This window comes from Thalia democratica, chromosome 3, assembly GCF_965202585.1.
Source record: "Thalia democratica chromosome 3, ktThaDemo2.hap1.1, whole genome shotgun sequence".
Classification (NCBI taxonomy): Eukaryota; Metazoa; Chordata; class Thaliacea; order Salpida; family Salpidae; genus Thalia; species Thalia democratica.
In genome coordinates, this window is record NC_139167.1 from 44,046,467 (window position 1) to 44,063,899 (window position 17,433).

The 17,433-nt window shown below is 25.3% G+C and overlaps 1 protein-coding gene across 3 annotated transcripts in view; it reads right to left on the reverse strand.

The window, feature by feature from the left end:
• Positions 1-4,876: 4,876 nt before the first annotated feature.
• LOC145832750 (uncharacterized) overlaps positions 4,877-17,433 on the reverse strand; it is a 33,097-nt gene continuing 20,540 nt past the window's right edge. The window contains exons 11-19 of one of the 3 annotated variants that reach the window (XM_082940088.1): positions 15,524-15,956; positions 15,071-15,181; positions 12,767-12,988; positions 10,700-10,799; positions 8,086-8,158; positions 7,778-7,805; positions 7,138-7,336; positions 6,784-6,992; positions 4,877-5,304 (exon numbers count right to left, since the gene is read on the reverse strand). In XM_082940088.1, coding sequence (XP_082796214.1) covers positions 5,121-5,304; positions 6,784-6,992; positions 7,138-7,336; positions 7,778-7,805; positions 8,086-8,158; positions 10,700-10,799; positions 12,767-12,988; positions 15,071-15,181; positions 15,524-15,956 — 1,559 coding nt within the window. In that variant the 3' untranslated portion in view covers positions 4,877-5,120. Of the gene's footprint in view, positions 5,305-6,783; positions 6,993-7,137; positions 7,340-7,777; positions 7,806-8,085; positions 8,159-10,699; positions 10,800-12,766; positions 12,989-15,070; positions 15,182-15,523; positions 15,957-17,433 lie in introns of all 3 variants that reach the window. The other 2 variants (XM_082940086.1, XR_014369733.1) reach the window with 2 other exon arrangements.

Here is a 17,433-nt window from a genome sequence, read left to right on the forward strand (position 1 = left end):
AATTTTGTTTGGACTCAAAAAATCTTTCATATAGATTAAAAAAATTTGCAATTTTAAAGAAAACACTTTTAAATTAGCTTTACAGTATCTTTTCAATGTTTTTATACAGTTTATTCTAGTTATTAACCTGAAACTAAACTTTAAATTAAAAATAGACCCAAAAATGTGTAAGTTTTAAAACCTGGAAGATTTTTGAAATCCTAGAGAAAATTTGCCAAAAATATCTGGCAACCCTGTCTTAAGCATCAAGTTTAGACTGGAGACCTATATTTGTTTTATATCTTTAAAGACAACAGCTTTAAATAAACGATTTGGCTAATTTTATACTGATTTTACTGTGGAAGTATAGTTCACAAAACCCATATATATTTTTTAATAATTTGTTTGTTAGCTTTTATAAATTACAGCAATCAAGGATTGCCAAACACTCAGGGTACTCAAGGAAACGCAGGGTTTTTTTATTAATTTTATAAAAGCTAAAATTTAATGTAAAAAAGCATATCTGTTTCGAGGCTAATCAAGGTGGTGATTCTTCTAAATTGCCACCAGAAAAACCAAAACACTCTGTAAATTTTGATCTGAAGAAGTTTTCAACTTACTATTCTTTGTTTAAAACAGAATCAAACGCAGCTACACGAGCAACAGGATTCTATTGTAAAAAAATGAAGCAGTAATAAAGGGCTATTATGCTACAATAAATTTGAATGCAGAAACTGGTAGAATTTGAACAAGACAAAATACCCACACCTTACCAGTTTTGCAAGGAAATATCTTATTGCACTATCACCTTCTGCGTATTCTGAAAGATTATTTTTTGAAGCTGAGAATTTGTACGAGCAAAAGCGCAATCGATTGCTTCCAAAAACTTTTATTTCTCCACCACAACTTGAAAAAACAAGAAAAGTCTTTTGTAGGATAACAGGGACATCTTTTGCAATTGTAGTTCATTATATATTTTTAAACAGTTGCTAAGCCTAATTTTTTTGTAATGGTTAAAGTGTAATACTTATTCGTTTTTAGGCCTTTACCACGGTTGGTATCATATTTAAATTTATTACGGCTCCATGTTTTTTTATTGCACTTTGTTTTATAAATATGATTGCTTTATGTTCTAATTCGTTTATGCTCACATTAAGAACTTAATTCTTAAGTCAAACGTAAAATGTTTTAATTTTTTTTTGATTTGTGTTCTGCTTTAAGTAATTATTGAAGTCTATATATTTTTTAGTTTGAATAACTACAGTGCAACTCAATTGTTAATGTTGCTTGCATGACCATCAAAATATTTATTTTAAGTTTTGTGTATGTAGCTTAATTTTTTTTCTTTTAGGACACTCGTTTTTTGCACTTTTAAAATAAATATGTCTAAAATAACTACTCATATATTTATTAACACGATGAAAATATTGCGAAAACTTTTTTACAAAATAAGTAACAACATAATACGTAATTATTATTTATAAACTTATATTGTATTTATATAACAAGCAGATTAAGTCTTTCGGATTCCAATTATTAAAGTATTCGGACTCGGACGAAATTTCAAAATTGAGATTTGGATTCGGCTGAATCCTATTTTGAAAATAAGACTCAGATTCGGCCGAATCCAAAATTTTTGTACTCGGTAGATCACTACTTATTTTTATGTTGAAGATAATTCAAAATTAACTTTAAATTTGCTTATAATTATAACTAGAACCAGGCACGTAGTTTGGTACGTTTCTGCAAATCTACAGAAACGTAAACATTTGTGCGAAAAAACTCGCTTTTCTTTCGATTACTCAGCTTTTAAGACCTTGTTTCTTTAGCTTTCAAGTATTCGTTTATACTTAGTTTTGCACTCCTGTGAAATAGTTTTATTTTTACGGATTCTTTAGCGCTTTTAGTGTCGTAAATGTTTAACAAATTGAATACATCTAAATTGTATACAAATAGCTTGGTGTAAAAATCTATTATCAAATAGCAAACTATTGTAAAAATATCCATTTCGAGGCTGTAGATTTGGTTTAAATGATGTGAGAGAAATAAAAAAGTAAGTGTGAGAGAGGATCTTGTACTATTGAAATGTTTGTAGTGAGTCAAAAAGAACTTTACATTTTTTAAACTTTACATTTTTTGTCTGACAAAATAGTAAATACAGATAGAAGGTATATGAAAAGATGAACTTTAGAATACATGAACCTCAAAGTAAAGTAACATGAAGAAATAACTTTTGTTTTCAATCAAATTGACTCTCTGAGTTGAATGTTTTAAGATTAAATCCCTGTGGTTGACAAATATACAAAAATGAAAAACTTTTGAAACAATAATAATAAACTCATTTCCTGAAGTTTTATCAAGAAAATTAGAATCTATTAAATCAGAAAAAATAACACAATAAGACAAATAGCTTGCAACAAGAAGAAAAATTAAAAATAAATACTATAAAAAAAATATTAAGAATGATATAAACAAATTATTTTTTTTTCGTTTTAGAACTTTATTTTTTAATTAAAACTTGTTTTACAGATTTTATAAATGCTTAGTAAATTAAATTTTTTATTTTTCAAGATTAATATAAACAAATTATAGTTTTTTATTATATTTTAGAACTTTATTTTTAAATTAAACTGGTTTTAAATATTTTATAACTGCTTACCTTAGTTAAAGTTTTTATTGCCTTTATTTACAAAAATTGAAAGATTTAAATTGTACATTGTAGCCACACATTCCAAGTATTCTGGATAACTCTAGAATTTTTAGAGTTTTATTTATGAACTAAGGCTGACTTAGTATAGTTTTTTTATCTATGAAAAACTAAGGACATTTTAGGTTTGTTAATAATGTCATAACAGTTGATTTTATAGATTTGAATGAGATTTTTCTAGCTAGTTTTAATAAGTTTTTATTTTATAACTAATTTTGTAAAAACAACATTGATAAATTTTAAAAGTTAGTCTTGTTTCAAAAAATAAGAAGAAAAATTCAAAAATAAAATCCTGGAATTGGTGTTGGTCAAAGGGTAGAGCTGTTGTTAATACCTATTTTACTTGTATTGTTATATTATTTGTTTACAATGAGTTTGTTTTCTATGCATATTGTTTTATTATATGAAGATTTTTTCAGAGTTTTTGGTTTTATTACTAACTTTCAAAGGTTTTCAACTTCTCTGTTTTTTTTTTATTCTTTATATTAGAAATTTATAAGTAATTTACAAAAAAATTAAATTAGTACATTTGTATTTTCTAGTTAGCTTTACATTTTGAAAATTGTTTTTGAATTTTGTTTGTATTACTACTGTAAACTTGGTACACTATGTGTAGATTTTAACAAATTTTAGTTGTTTTACAATTTTTGTTTACAGATTTTTAAAACTAAGTTTAAAAGTTAAGTTTTCTAAGGTTAAAATTATGCAAATATCATTTGAAAGTAAAACCAAATACTTTGTACCATTGACACTCAAAGCTATTAACAAAGTCAATCAATCTGAAGTACAGTTTGTTACAATGAGTTCCAGATAAGTACTTACAGAAAAAGCTCTTTGAATGATGTTTTCAGACAACTATGTAAAATATAAAGTTTGTTTCAACTTGTTTTTAAATATAACTGTAAATTTTATTTTTTTAAGAGCATTGTTGTTTACAATATAAAGATTTTTGTATTTTATATTTTCTATCAAGAATATGGATTGTATCTGTTGTTTTAAAATAAGTTTACAAATTTTAGAGTGGTTTACAAAATTTATCAGTTTAATTCTTAAATCTAAGTTTAATAAAAAGTTTTAAAATTAGTTTTATACAACTTTTTCTATCTAAGCTTAGATGAATAAGTTGGTACTATTAATTTTAACAAGTGTATTATAAATTCATAAGAAGTTTAAAAAATAATAATATATGTTTAAAAATCTTTATTTTTGAATTTATTTATATGTTTCACATTGTATCTGGAAAATATTAATGTTTAATATTCAAGGTTTGTTGTTATTTAACTAAGTTGTTTTATTTAACAACTTTGTTTTGTAAAAAAGAAAGTTTGATTCGTTTTTACAGCTTTTATTTAACTTTTTTTTTTAATAAAATGTTTTATTCTTTTTTTACAGCTTAAATCTTTATGCTACCAAAGCTAGTAATAACATTTACAAAAACGTGTACTCTTCCTTTCTTTATGTACTATTTTTGACAAAATTAAGTAATTGTACATCTGAATTTTATCTAATGCTGTAAACTTTTTTAATTTATATCCTTTTTTTTATTTATTCAACTCATAAAATTTATGATTTTTGTTTCAATAAAAGCAACAATTTTTGCAATTATTTTCTGAAGTGGAGAAACTGTTTTCAAAATTATATATTTTAGGCCTATCAGTAATACTGTTAAAGTAAAATTCTTAATTAATATTTGTATTTTAAATGAATGGTTTTTTATGCTCATAAAAGTTTCAACACATAAAGAACTATAAGGGGTCAAGAGCAGTACAAATTGCCTTGTATTCAGTTATTCATTATACTTCAACATTCTATTTATTTTTAAACTTTTAATAAAACTGCACACTTTCATATAAAATTAAAGGTAGTTAAAACTACTCTATTCCTGTTATGACATCATCACAGTTATTCTTGAATTTTTTTTTTGCAGATTCGTAACTTTTTTGAGCTAGCTACGTCCCTGACTAGAACTATCATATATTTATATAGTACTGGTAAGTGTGTATCTTACTGTTTTAATAACACTAGCATATTAAAACTTATACTCCGTATTTAGTTTTATGGAACTTGAACTAAATTGTAATCTTTTTTAACTCTTAGTAGAATATTATTTAAGTACTTTAACCTTTAAGCGCTTTTAAATTTAAAAACGTAAGTAATGTATACTTTTCATCAAAAATTTTTATTCTTTAAAGACGTAAAGTATATTCGAGAAGAAAATTGAAAGAAAAACAGTACTTAGCTTATAACTAATCAAGGGTAAAAAATAGGTTAAAATGTCTAAGAGTTTTATAAATCTCAAACATTATTATATACAAATAAAAGTTTACGAGCTTATTACAAATAAGTGTAGTAAGTACAAATAATTGTGGAAAATAAACATTTCAAGTAATAAATTTACGACCAGCATTGCATTAAAATATCTTTCTTTACTAATCTAGCGTCTGTAGTAATCATTTATAGAGTGATGACTAGACAAGGATCTATGATGTGCGGCTTGTTGCTCATTTCGACTAGGTGCTGAACGCAAAGAGTTTAATGATGTCATACCACTAATTAGAGCAGGCTGGCTTGTGGCTACTCCATAACTGCTTATAGGTGGGAGTTGACCTACCGTCTTACTGAAATCAAAACACAAAATAAACTGTTTGAAACGAAATTACAAAATACACAGTACAGTAGACTACCGCTTAAGTACGCAAATTGAACCCGACCAAAAAGTGCGTACTTAGTACGGGTAGTGCGTACTTTTTGACGACATAGTATAATATGAAATTTAGCTGTTTGTTTTCTTTCTTACAACTAGCCACCAAATAATTAAGCCAAATAAACAAGTCTTTTTATTTTAAATAACATTTGATACATAATTCTAATCTACAAAATATTTTAATATTTATTTTTTCTATAAAAAGTTTCTACATAATGCTAGTCAAGCTAAGTTTAGTTTAGTTAATACATTTATTATAATTTTCCATTAGCTAAAAAGTGGTTGGTTTTTTTATTTGAAAGAAAAACGTTTCAGGACTGTTTTTGTAAGAAAGTTTATATCAGTAGAAACATTTATAGTATAAGTGCACAATGATAAGATGCTCATTATTTTTTTTTTTAACTTTAGTTTTTTGTTGTTGTTGCTTCTTTTTATATGTTTATTTTGACTTTATAAAAATTGTAACTAGTTTTTAGGGTTAGATAGTTTAGTATTATGTTTAATTGAAATTAGCCTTTCTTTTGCAGGTGTTCTGAAAGTTTTTGAATACAAAAAGTTTAGAAATTTTATAAAAGTGTAAAAAAATGGATGGAAAGCGTCAGAAAATGACTCTATAGAACAAGTCTTTATAAATATTCTAAGTCTAGGAAAATTTAGATTTTTTTTGTCTTTCTAGGTAAGTGCGTACTTAAGGCGAGGTGGGTACCAAAAAAAGTGCGTAATTAAGCGGTAGTATACTGTAATACTATTTTAGGATTTCTCAAAGGACACCGTGTGCATTTTAATACCATACTTCAATTAGTTTGTCCATATTAGCCATTAATTAGTCAGGATTGCCAAATTTTTTTCGAAAATTTTCTTAAAGTCTTCAAAATTTCCTCCAGGTTATTCTAAGTACATATTTTTGGGTCTATTTTTAGTTTAAAATTAAGTTTAAGGTAAAAAACTGTGTTAAATAGTACAAAATATTGTAAAGATACTCTATAGCTACTTTAAATATGTTTTTTAATAAAACAAATTTAATGATAGCAAAAAATTAATCTATATGATAGATTTTTTGAGTCAAATCAAAATTTTACTACTTAACATGCTAAAAATTCAAGGTTTTTTAGTGGTTTATGTTCATAATTCCAGATTTTTTTTTTTAATTTCTCAAATTCTAGGTTTTTTAGCCTAAATTGTCCAATTCTAGATTTTTCCAGGTTTTAAGGTTTTTTGGCAACCCTGATTTTTATGCTGAGCCATTAATTAGTATCTAAAATAAATAAAACTTTCAGTATGATATTTTTTTTATTTTTACCTACTAAGCAAAATAAAAATATTTCACAAACTTTTGAATTAAAATTTGTTTAGTGCTAATATGCCAATATTTAAGTTACAAATTATAACTCACTGCATGCTGCGTGAAATGGGAATCTGGTTATCATATGATTTATCAGATGATGAAGCATACTTTAAGTTAGTGTTGTTACGATTATTAGATGAAGACCAGTCTAAGTTGTAGTGAGAATCAATACTTCTTGTAATAAGAGAATTTGAACTGCTGTTCCTTTCTCGTTCTGATATCTCGTACCAGCTTTTAGAGGTTTGTTGTGAATCTTGCTATTTTAGTAAAATACATCATAATAACTTCTTTTAAAATAAAACAAAATTGAATGAGTAAAACAACGTCAAATAAAAAGTCAAATTTAAATTTTACTATTTAAAAAGCTGTTTACAAAACTATGCTTAAACCAGCAACTCATACCGAGTTTAAAATTTCTCTTCGAAGATCATCACGTGAGTTTGAAAAATTGGAAACTTTCTTAGTAACATGAGAGCCCCACTTATTTACATCATTATTAGAAGCAGTCGGTTTAATTGAACCTCTTACAGATGAACGTGGAAATCTAGGACTGGGGGAACGACTGGCTCTGGATACTATCTTTCTAGTGTCTGCTAATTCCCTGCTATTTTTTTTTTATTGACTATTATAAGTATAAAGTAAAAATAAATACTTTTAATTGTGCTTAACACAAAACTGTTTATAACTTAATAAAAATGAATTGACAAACTTGAATTACAATCCGTCGAAAACTACGTAAGATTTTATTAAGAAATTAGACTATAATAAAAAGCACATTAATAATTAAAAAATTTAATACTTGTTAATATACATTAAAATAACTAAACTCCTTATATTTCAAGCAACTGACCAAATGTTTTAGCAAAGAAAACAGTGTTACTACCAAAATAAAACTACCATATAAGACACTATAATGGTTTATCAAACAATTATTTAATTCTCGATTAGGGCTTAAAACATTAAGAGTGAGAAATTTATTTTCCAATAAAATATTAAACAACAAAGGACTTCGAAAAAACTAGTTTTTAGAAACTTTACTTACGGATGTCTTCCTAAAGGGTAGCGTCGATCTGAAAAAAAACATGTAAATTATATTAAAATTAAATCCATTATTTCGTGAACACACTTGTGTTTAGAGTAACTTAAGAAAAAAACTTTTATATATGATAAAAAATAGTGTAGCATCAAATTGAATTAATTTACACATAACTTTTTTGTTTATAAAGTTTCTTGACACTTTCAATTTATGAATAACATCTTCAACGAAATTATTAGCTGTATTTATAGTTTAATCATAGTTTTTAAATTTAAAAAATTTAAAGTAGAACAATAAGAAATTTAAGTGTTTACCTTTATCATAAGCAGCAGAGCTTTTTACAGACGACGAGTTGTGTCTTGATAAAGACCCATGTGGCTTAACATTCTATTAATTATTTAACATTCATGATATACGACTTTTTTTTGTTTCTTTTATTTAAAACTTCCGAAAATATTAGAAATAACAAAATCTAAATGATAAATACTATTTTTTCGAAATTTAAGCATATTGCAACAAAATTCTACTTTAGTCAAAAATTTACAAAACTAAAAAAACAGTACAGTGCTTACACACTTATCCGGACGCTCACTTATCTGGACAGTTTCAGTCGAGAAGAAAATTCAAAAAAAATCAATACTAAACACAAACATTTTTGTGTAATACAAATATTTAAGCTTTCATGCTGTAAGAAACTTTAAAGTGATTTTATAAATTCTGCAATTGAGTTAATTATTATTATGTAATTTGTTGAAATTAGTTTAGTTATAAAAACGTTTGAATGTTAAGTAAGTCAGTTTTTAAATTTTTTTAAACAATATTATTCAAAATATGATTTAAAGCTCTTATTTAAAATTTTAAGTTCTTTTAATAGTTGATTAAGTTTTAGCTTTTTTTAGATAATGAATGTATAACAGTTCTTTTGTGTTTGATTTTAAAAGTTGGTAATTCAAACACTGTTTAAGATAAGGTGCATGACAATTTTATTTATTTTTATATTAAGTTAGACATAATTTATATATGGTTCTTAAATCAGTCCAGGACACGCTCAATTTTTTTTTGTGATTATTTTCTGCATCAATAAATAGAAAAAATCAAAAATTAGTTTAGAAAAATCTACAAATTTATTGCATATTAGTTAACTTCAAAACGTTTTAAGATGAAAATCTGTCTTCAGTAAACTTATGATAAACTAATAGACTGAAACACATTTATGCATCTAAGTAAATAATAGTGAAAAAAATAAATTATGACGCAGTTAAAACTATGTATAAAACTCAATTTGTAAAGGCTAGAAGATGTTTTACATTATAATGATATTTTTGTATGTATAAGTAAATTTAAATGTTATGAAATTAAAAATATACACTTTTCCAATATAAACCTGAAATTGAAAACTATCTTAGTAAGAAACAATTTGATGTAAGTTATTATTGCTAATTAATAATTACTGTTATCGATGAAATAAAGATAAAAAACTTTTCCCAAACAGTACTTAAAGTAATTATCAAAAACCTGTAATAATAAGATATTGTATCTTACAAAATTCTCATCTAAAAGAAATAGTATTATCGATGAATAAAAATAACTTTTTTGAAACAAAACATAAGTTAAAAAATAAACAAAAAAATTTAATTGTTTTAAAAACTATCCATTTTTCCTAAAAAATTGTTTTTAAAGTAAGATTTTTTCTTACTTAAATTTAAACGACTAAAAACTTTTCTGAAACAGAAAATATTTTCAATAAAACTATCCTACAGGGTTGCCACTCGTTTTTTCTAAATTTTTTCCAGGTTATCCAAATTTTCTTCAAGTTTTTATAAGTAAACATTTTTGGGTCTATTTTTAGTTTTAAGTTAATTTCTATAAAAGAAACTGTGTTAAATAGTACAAAACATTTAAAAGATGCTGTAAAGTTACTTTAAATGTGTTTTTTAATAAAAAAAATTTATGATGATGACAAAAAAATCTTATTTATATGATAGATTTTTTGTGTGAAATTGAAATTTTAGTACTGATAATGTTAAAATTATAAAAAAAATTCCAGGTTTTTTGATCAAAATTCCAGGTTTTTCCAGGTTTTTTTTTCAAAATTTTTCAAATTCCAGGTTATTTTTGCCTAAATTGTCGAATTCCAGGTTTTTCAAGGTTTTTCCAGGTTTCCAGGTAAAGTGGCAACCCTGTATCTCAATAAAAATTTTACTGAAGACGGGTTTTTATCTGAAAACGTTATGAACTTAACTAATATGCAATAAATTTGTTGATTTTCCTAAACTAGCTTTTGATTTTCGAAACTATTTATAAGTTATAGATAGTTTTATATATGTTTTTACTATAACTCTCTTATTATGCATAGCATAATATACAGCAGTTATATTATTTTATAAAAAAAAATGATTTTTTTGTACTTGAAAAATGCTTATCCGGATATGTTTACAGAAAAATCTCGCCAAACATGTCCGAATAAGTGAATATGCACTGTACTAAGATTTATTATACTATAGCTATTTGTGTTATACTTTGTTATATATTGAGTATTTTTATAATTTTTTTTTAAGATTTAAACTATACGACTATATAAATTTACAAACTGGTAATATAGGGGTTGGCAATTTTTCTAATAGGCAAACCAGCCATGTTGAAAAAATTTTTGCAGGTCGCGTTGTTTTGAAAAATTAAACTGTTAAACTAAAGAACAACTTTAAATGCAAAACTGTGATAAAATGACCATCTAGTAAGCATTAACATCTACTAGAAATAAAAATAAAGGCATATTTCTATTCTCTTTGCACAAGTTGTTTTCAAGCTTAAGCATACGTTCCAGGCCGAATATTTATATTTGGTAGGCCTACCCCTAAGCTAGAATTTCAAAGAGTAAATTTTACTACATATACATAAAAACGATATTATTTTTTAACACATGAAAACCTGTTTGTAGACATCTCTAGAGGAATGCGTCATAATACTATTGTGATGACGATCACTGGGAAGTGATAATTTACTCGTTGAATACACACTACTTGCAAGCCTATATTTAAAATACAACTTAGTGAAATTAATTGTTATAGAAGTGATATGTTATTATTAATAAACAATTTATTATAACCAAAACTAATTTACCATTGAGAGCTACAAAAAAAAACTTTAGTATAAAAAAAATTTTAACATTGTTCAAAAAATAATGGTTTGAAAGTAAAAACAATACATTGATAAAAAATAATATTTTACGTATCAGATATGAAAATGCAATTTTTTTTAACTTTTTGTGTACTTAAGTGGAATCGAGTATTACAAAATTCTCACAAAAAAATATAGTATAAAGTAGTCAATAATAAAATAATTTCATTCATCTTTCGCTTGAGTACGCACTTTGAAAACAGCCAAAAGTCCATACTCAGAGAGTCCTGGTGTAAAACTTCATACATTAGGGGTAATCTAAGTATATTAAAATTTACTTATGTTATTAGGTGATCAGAATGTCCCCTACAACAAATGTCTATAAAACATTCTGTCTATCAAAGCTGTAAAAGTTGTGATCTACTAGATCAGGGATCTGGATTCCACCGGATACTAATTTAAATATAAAATTCGGACTTGTATCCGGTCGGATCCGCATTTATAACAAAATATCGGGGTTCGGCCAGATCCTTATGTTATGGATCCGGTAGATCACTGAACTTACTTTACTCAATTCAGCCCCTTTAAGTTTTTATACCAAGTTATTTTTATATTGCAAATAAAATTCTACAGAGTAAAAGTTTTTATAGGTTTTAACCCCCTATTAGTTGATAAAAAATATTTTGGATCAATTTATTTTAATTTTAGTTTTAAAATTCGGAATTTATAATAATCTCATTATAATATCATTTTTCTGCACTACGACCTTCTGTGTATTCTTAAATGTTATTTTCTGAAGCTGGTAACTTGTACGAGCAAAAGCATAATTGATTGCTTCAAAAGACCGGAGAAAATTTTTATTTCTCATCACAATTAGATAAAACTATAGTTAATAGAATAGTATAGAAAGTAAAGATGTTTTTTTCAAATTTTAAACAATAGCGAAAAATGATGTTACACATCCATTTTGGAACAGTAAATAGATGATCTTGAATTAAATGAAAAAATGTATTAGTATTTCGTTTTCTTTTTTAATTAGTTACTAAATTTAAAAACTAAATGCTTTTTTTATAGCACAAAATAACGAAAGTACAAGGTTATCGTAAATGTAGCTAACCTTTTAACGACCAACTTCATAAAATATAAGAAATTTAAAAAATAAACAAATTTTATTTTTATATTACAATTAACTAGTTTCTTAAAAATCAAAAAAGAAAAAAAAAAGAAAATTTTGGACCTACACTTTTTGGCTTATGTAAGTATGTACTCAACCGAAAGATGACTTTATATAAAATGAGTTTGAATAACACTTGCAAAACTATGAAAGTTTTTGTTTAAAAATTAAGCGACAATGAAGCTTTAATAATACAATATCTTAAATAACAATTTACTTAAATAATTAGTTTACATTTTTTACAGACAATATTACAGTTAATTAAAACTAGCCTGACATAGTGTCAATTTTGTGTTACAGGACAGATAAATATATAATGGCAGTACTTAAGCTAAATTAGCAAATAGAATAACAATGAAAAAAATATGTTAGTTATATTGAATTAAATGACCTCTACCAGTTTATCCATACGAGAATTTTGATATTCACTATACTAAATATTAACTATCTATTTACCTATTTAGATCAACAGTAAAATAGAATATTAATGGGTGTTAAAGAAGATAAAATTCTAGTAAATTACACAATGATTAAAATGAAAAATTAATTTTGTTATCAAAAGTCATATTAGATATAATTTTCAAAAGTTACTAGAAATTAAAATTAACATAAATATTAACAACTTTTGTCATTTAATATTTATTAAAATTTATTTTAGATTCTTATCGAAGTTTGTTATTTTTATTTATCTATATTAAGTTAACCTTGTTGAAGAAACCAGGCGGTCTTTAGTAAAGTTCTGATAGGATAAGTCTCTGCGGGTATCATCATACGCGGTTCTTTTAGTTCTTACAATGTCTTCATGGTTGTTGTAATCTTGGTAAGGACGCTTTAAGTTACGTGGTTGTTCTCTTCTTGTCAATCGATCACGATCAGAAGAACGTTCTAAACGCTTCAACTCCATACTTTCTTCAGTAAGTCTCATTCTAATTTTATAGAAAATTGTACTAAAGTTTTAGATAGTTGCTTTAAAGGAACTAATTACAACAAAACTTCCCACTTACAAATCCAATACTTACTCTCAGCAAAAAACGTTCAACAGAGTTGTTAAAAGCATTTCAAAAAGATACTCAGACATTTTATCTGGCATATAGCCTAGTTTTACTTCATAGTATTCCCAATTTGGCACTTATTAGGTAAAAACTACTAAAATTACAAAAAAAAATAAAGAGTTTTGATTTAATTAGAAATAGTTTCCGCATGCTTTTTACTTTTACCTCAGCTTTATTTTTGTTTACTATAAATACTTTTTTCTGATTTATGATAATATTTCTGATAAACAATAATTATCTGTGAACACATTTAGCTCAATAGCAAGGTCAAATATTCTAGGTGACAAGGAATTAAAGTCTTTCAAATCAAATTAAAAAAACTCCAAATACTTCATTTAAAATTACGATATTTCAAATTCCTTTAATTGAAATTTCGACAATTCGTAATACGACATTTCAAATTCAGAAAACTTAAAAATCTATTAGTTTATATAACTACATTAATTTTCAGTGTGTCTGTTTTACTCTAATGAATTTTTTTTTGGTGAAATTAGAAATATTATATTAAAAATAAATTCATCTAGATTTAGTTTTTAGCATATCAATTTTTATTTGCTTGCTTGTATTTAGTAAAATTTTAACTAATTTTTAAATATTTTAATAATGTTATTATAAGCTTGATATTATAAATAAAATTCTAAGCTTATGTGGTGATATTTCAAACTATTTTAGTAGCCAAATTTGAACGATCATGCTTTTTCTTGTAACAGTTAAGCACTTTTTTTTCATTTCAATAGTTTATATTTATACAAGTTTAAAGCTCTTATAATCAGGTAGGTGTCAAGTATGCACGAATGGAGACTTTTGCACGAAAGGACATTTTTGCACAGCGTCAACTTTACACAAAGGGTCACTTTTGCACAAAAACACTTTTCTACGAAGAGTTACTTTTGCACTGCTCAAAATATTTTTAATTCATTTTAATTTTAATTATTAATTTCTACTACCACTGTTACACCTAACCCTTACTCTCGGTCAGTTACTTCTTTTTCTTATTTTTTTTTCATTTCTCGTTCTTGTTTTTTTTTTTTCATCAATAAATTATATTAGTTATTTTTACTTTTTCTGTTATATTTTAACTATTACTGTTACCCCTAATCTTTATCCTCGATCGGAAACTTATTATTATTTATTTCGTTTTTTTATTAGTTATTTTTTTTCTCTTTTATTTTACTTATTTCAGGAAATTTATTTTTCCTTTATTTTTCTTATCAGTGCAAAAATGCCCTTTCGTGCAAAAATGTCTCTATGTGCATATTTGACCCTTCGTGCATATTTGACCTGTTCCCCTTCTAATCAAGTTACGGAGGAACTTAGTTTTAGTAAGTAAATTGCAATGACTATGCTATTCTGCATTTGAAAGTGAAAATATTTATAAAAGATTTAATATGTAAAATATAACAAACAAAAAACTTTTATAAAAAAATTTAAACAAGATAAGTGGTTTTGTAATTGTAGTTGTTTGTTTCGAACACAAATATATTTTTGCACTGATATGCGTTTTGTGATTTCATAATTACGTGGTAATGTTTCTTGTGTAATTTGCTAACTAATGTGATGTACATTTGATATATAAAATTATGATGATAAAAAATTCTGAAAAAACTTATATATAAATACAAAATGATAATAATTACTAAAAATTACTTCACTTTTTCAATTTAAAAAACATTTTTATCCATATCTCAAAAATTATTTTAAATGTTTATGTTATACTTTTGTCTATTGTTATTTAATATAAGAGATGGTTGAAAACAACTAAAAATTACTAAAACTTGAAATGTCGGAAGTTGAACAGTCGTGCACCCGGTCTTAACAAAGATCGTTGCACTGGCATTTGGTAAATTTTAAATTTGGTAATTTAAAATTTTATACAAATAAACCTTTAGTAAATCATAAAATTTTTGTATTCCGTTTATGCACTTTTTTGAAAGAAACTAATCGTTTAAAAATTACCTAAGCTTAGTTTTTTCCATTTGAATTTTTTCATACTCTTCTTTTTGTCTTTCTAGCTCAGCTTGTTGCCTTTTTTTCAAAGTTTCAAGTCTCATTGATTCCTCTTCTATTCTAAAAACGGTTTTCAATTTCAGTTACATATACTGAAACATATTTTGTTGTCAGTATGAAATATAATTGACTTATTATCGATGGCGCGTAGCATTTCAACTTTGTTGACGATGGCCATAATAAATACTGGTAATTATAAATCATAAAACTTTTCAGAAGATTTAAACAAACATTTTTTGTTTCAAATGGTTTCATAGATCATACGTTTTAAAAACTATATTTTTGATGAAAAAATATGAAAATTTTCTACGGAAATAGTTTAATTTTAAATCTAAATAAGTATAGAAAACTTATTACGATGTATATAAATTGAAGCTATTTTAATAAAATTTTACTATTAACTGGTTTATTTTTTCTTTCTCAAGCGCTATCCTCCTTTTCTTTTCGAGCATCTTTTCATACTTGTCTAATGGAGAGAGATCTCTAAGATACCTTGAAGATTGCAACGAACCACTGTAACCTTTGTAATAGGATTCCTTGTTTGGATATTTATTTCGTTCTGTTGGGCTGTTTCTCGTGCGTGGCATCCATTTTTGATCTTTAGATTCAACTCGCTTATGATGGTATTGTGCGTTTGGTCGGCGTAATGGAGATCTTTCACTTCTCGATGTTTGCAGATGTCTGTGACTTGATGGAAACTCTCTTCTCCTAGTATTACTGACAGATACTGAATCCTTTTTTAAATGAGTTGATAGTCCAGAGTTATCACGCGAAACATTTATTTTTAAAGTTCCATGACCTTTAGGATCAATGACTACCTTGCGAGGAGCAGTATCTAGAATGAAAATTGCTTTAAACAAAATTTTAATAAACAGGGTTGACATATGCTTTTTTTGTAAAAGTTTTCCAGGTTTTCTGAATTTCTTCTGATTTTAAAAAATCTTTTTTTGGTCGATTTCATATATTTCTACAATATCATAACAAGATATTAAAAATATTGTATAAGTACTTTAAATAGGTTTTTAAACAAAAAGGTTTTTCCAGAGCATTACCTATCCCAAAAATATAACAAAAAACATTTTATTTTTTGTTTAATTTATTCTAGTACTTTCAAGTAAGTCTTGTCAAAAATTGTATTTTACTAAATAAAACTGTATTGAAATTAAAAAACTATTATATAGTTATAACAGGGTTGCCACTCCTTAAAAATTTTTCCAGGTTTTCCAAATTTCTTCCAGGTTTTTAAAATTACACATTTTTGGGTCTATTTTTAGTTTAAAGTTAAGTTTAAGGTAAGATATTGTGTTAAATAGTATAAAAACATTTTAAAGATACTGTAAGGCTACTTTAAATATGTTTTTTAATAAAAATAATTTTTGATGATGATAATTTTTTTTACTTATATGATATATTTTTTGAGTCAAATCAAAATTTTGCTACTGAACATGTGAAAATTGTTAAAATTCCAGGTTTTATTCAAAATTTCTCAAATTCCAGGTTTTTTAGGTTTCCAGGTAAATTGGCAACCCTGTTATAAAGTAAAAGTTTAAAATATAATATGACGAAACAATCAAGTGTCAAATTATCTCAATGCTTTTAAAATCCTTATATCAAGTAGTTTTAAAGTAATTGGTTCCTTATTTTTATTGAAAAAGTGTCGTTTTATTTTTATTGTCGGTTTTTATTGCTGGTTTATTTTAGTATGATTTTAATCTAACAAGTTTTATTAATACAGCAAAGTTCTTTAGTATTAGTATTAGCATTTAGTTAATTTTTATATTTGATTAATACATGGTTTTATCCTTTAATCTTTAACATTATAACTACATCATAGTTTTATTTCAATTTCAATTCATTTTAATTTAGTAAAATACAACTTTTGACAAGACTTACTTGAAAGTACTCAAATAATTTTAAAAACTTTAATGTGTATTGTTTACTTATAAAAGAAGATACAAAATTACTTTATCATTTAGAAAAATGTGTCGTTAATAAAAAAAAATTTTTTTCATGTAAAATAGTTAAAAATTCAAGGATTTTTAGTGATTTTTGTACAAAGTGCAAAGTTTTATCAGGGTTCCAGATTTTTGGCAACCCTGAATGAAGACAATTAATTATATTAATATTCATGTTAATTTCACATATTTCTTAAGTTCATGAACTGTTTAGTACCATGACTACATAATAACAAGGAAGATATTTAATAAAATTCTTCTGGAAAGCATTGTTTAGCTATCTCATTACTACCATAATCAAGTGCAGGGTTTCTTATCCTTTTTTTCATAGGTCCCTTTTAAGAACTAAAAAAGCTA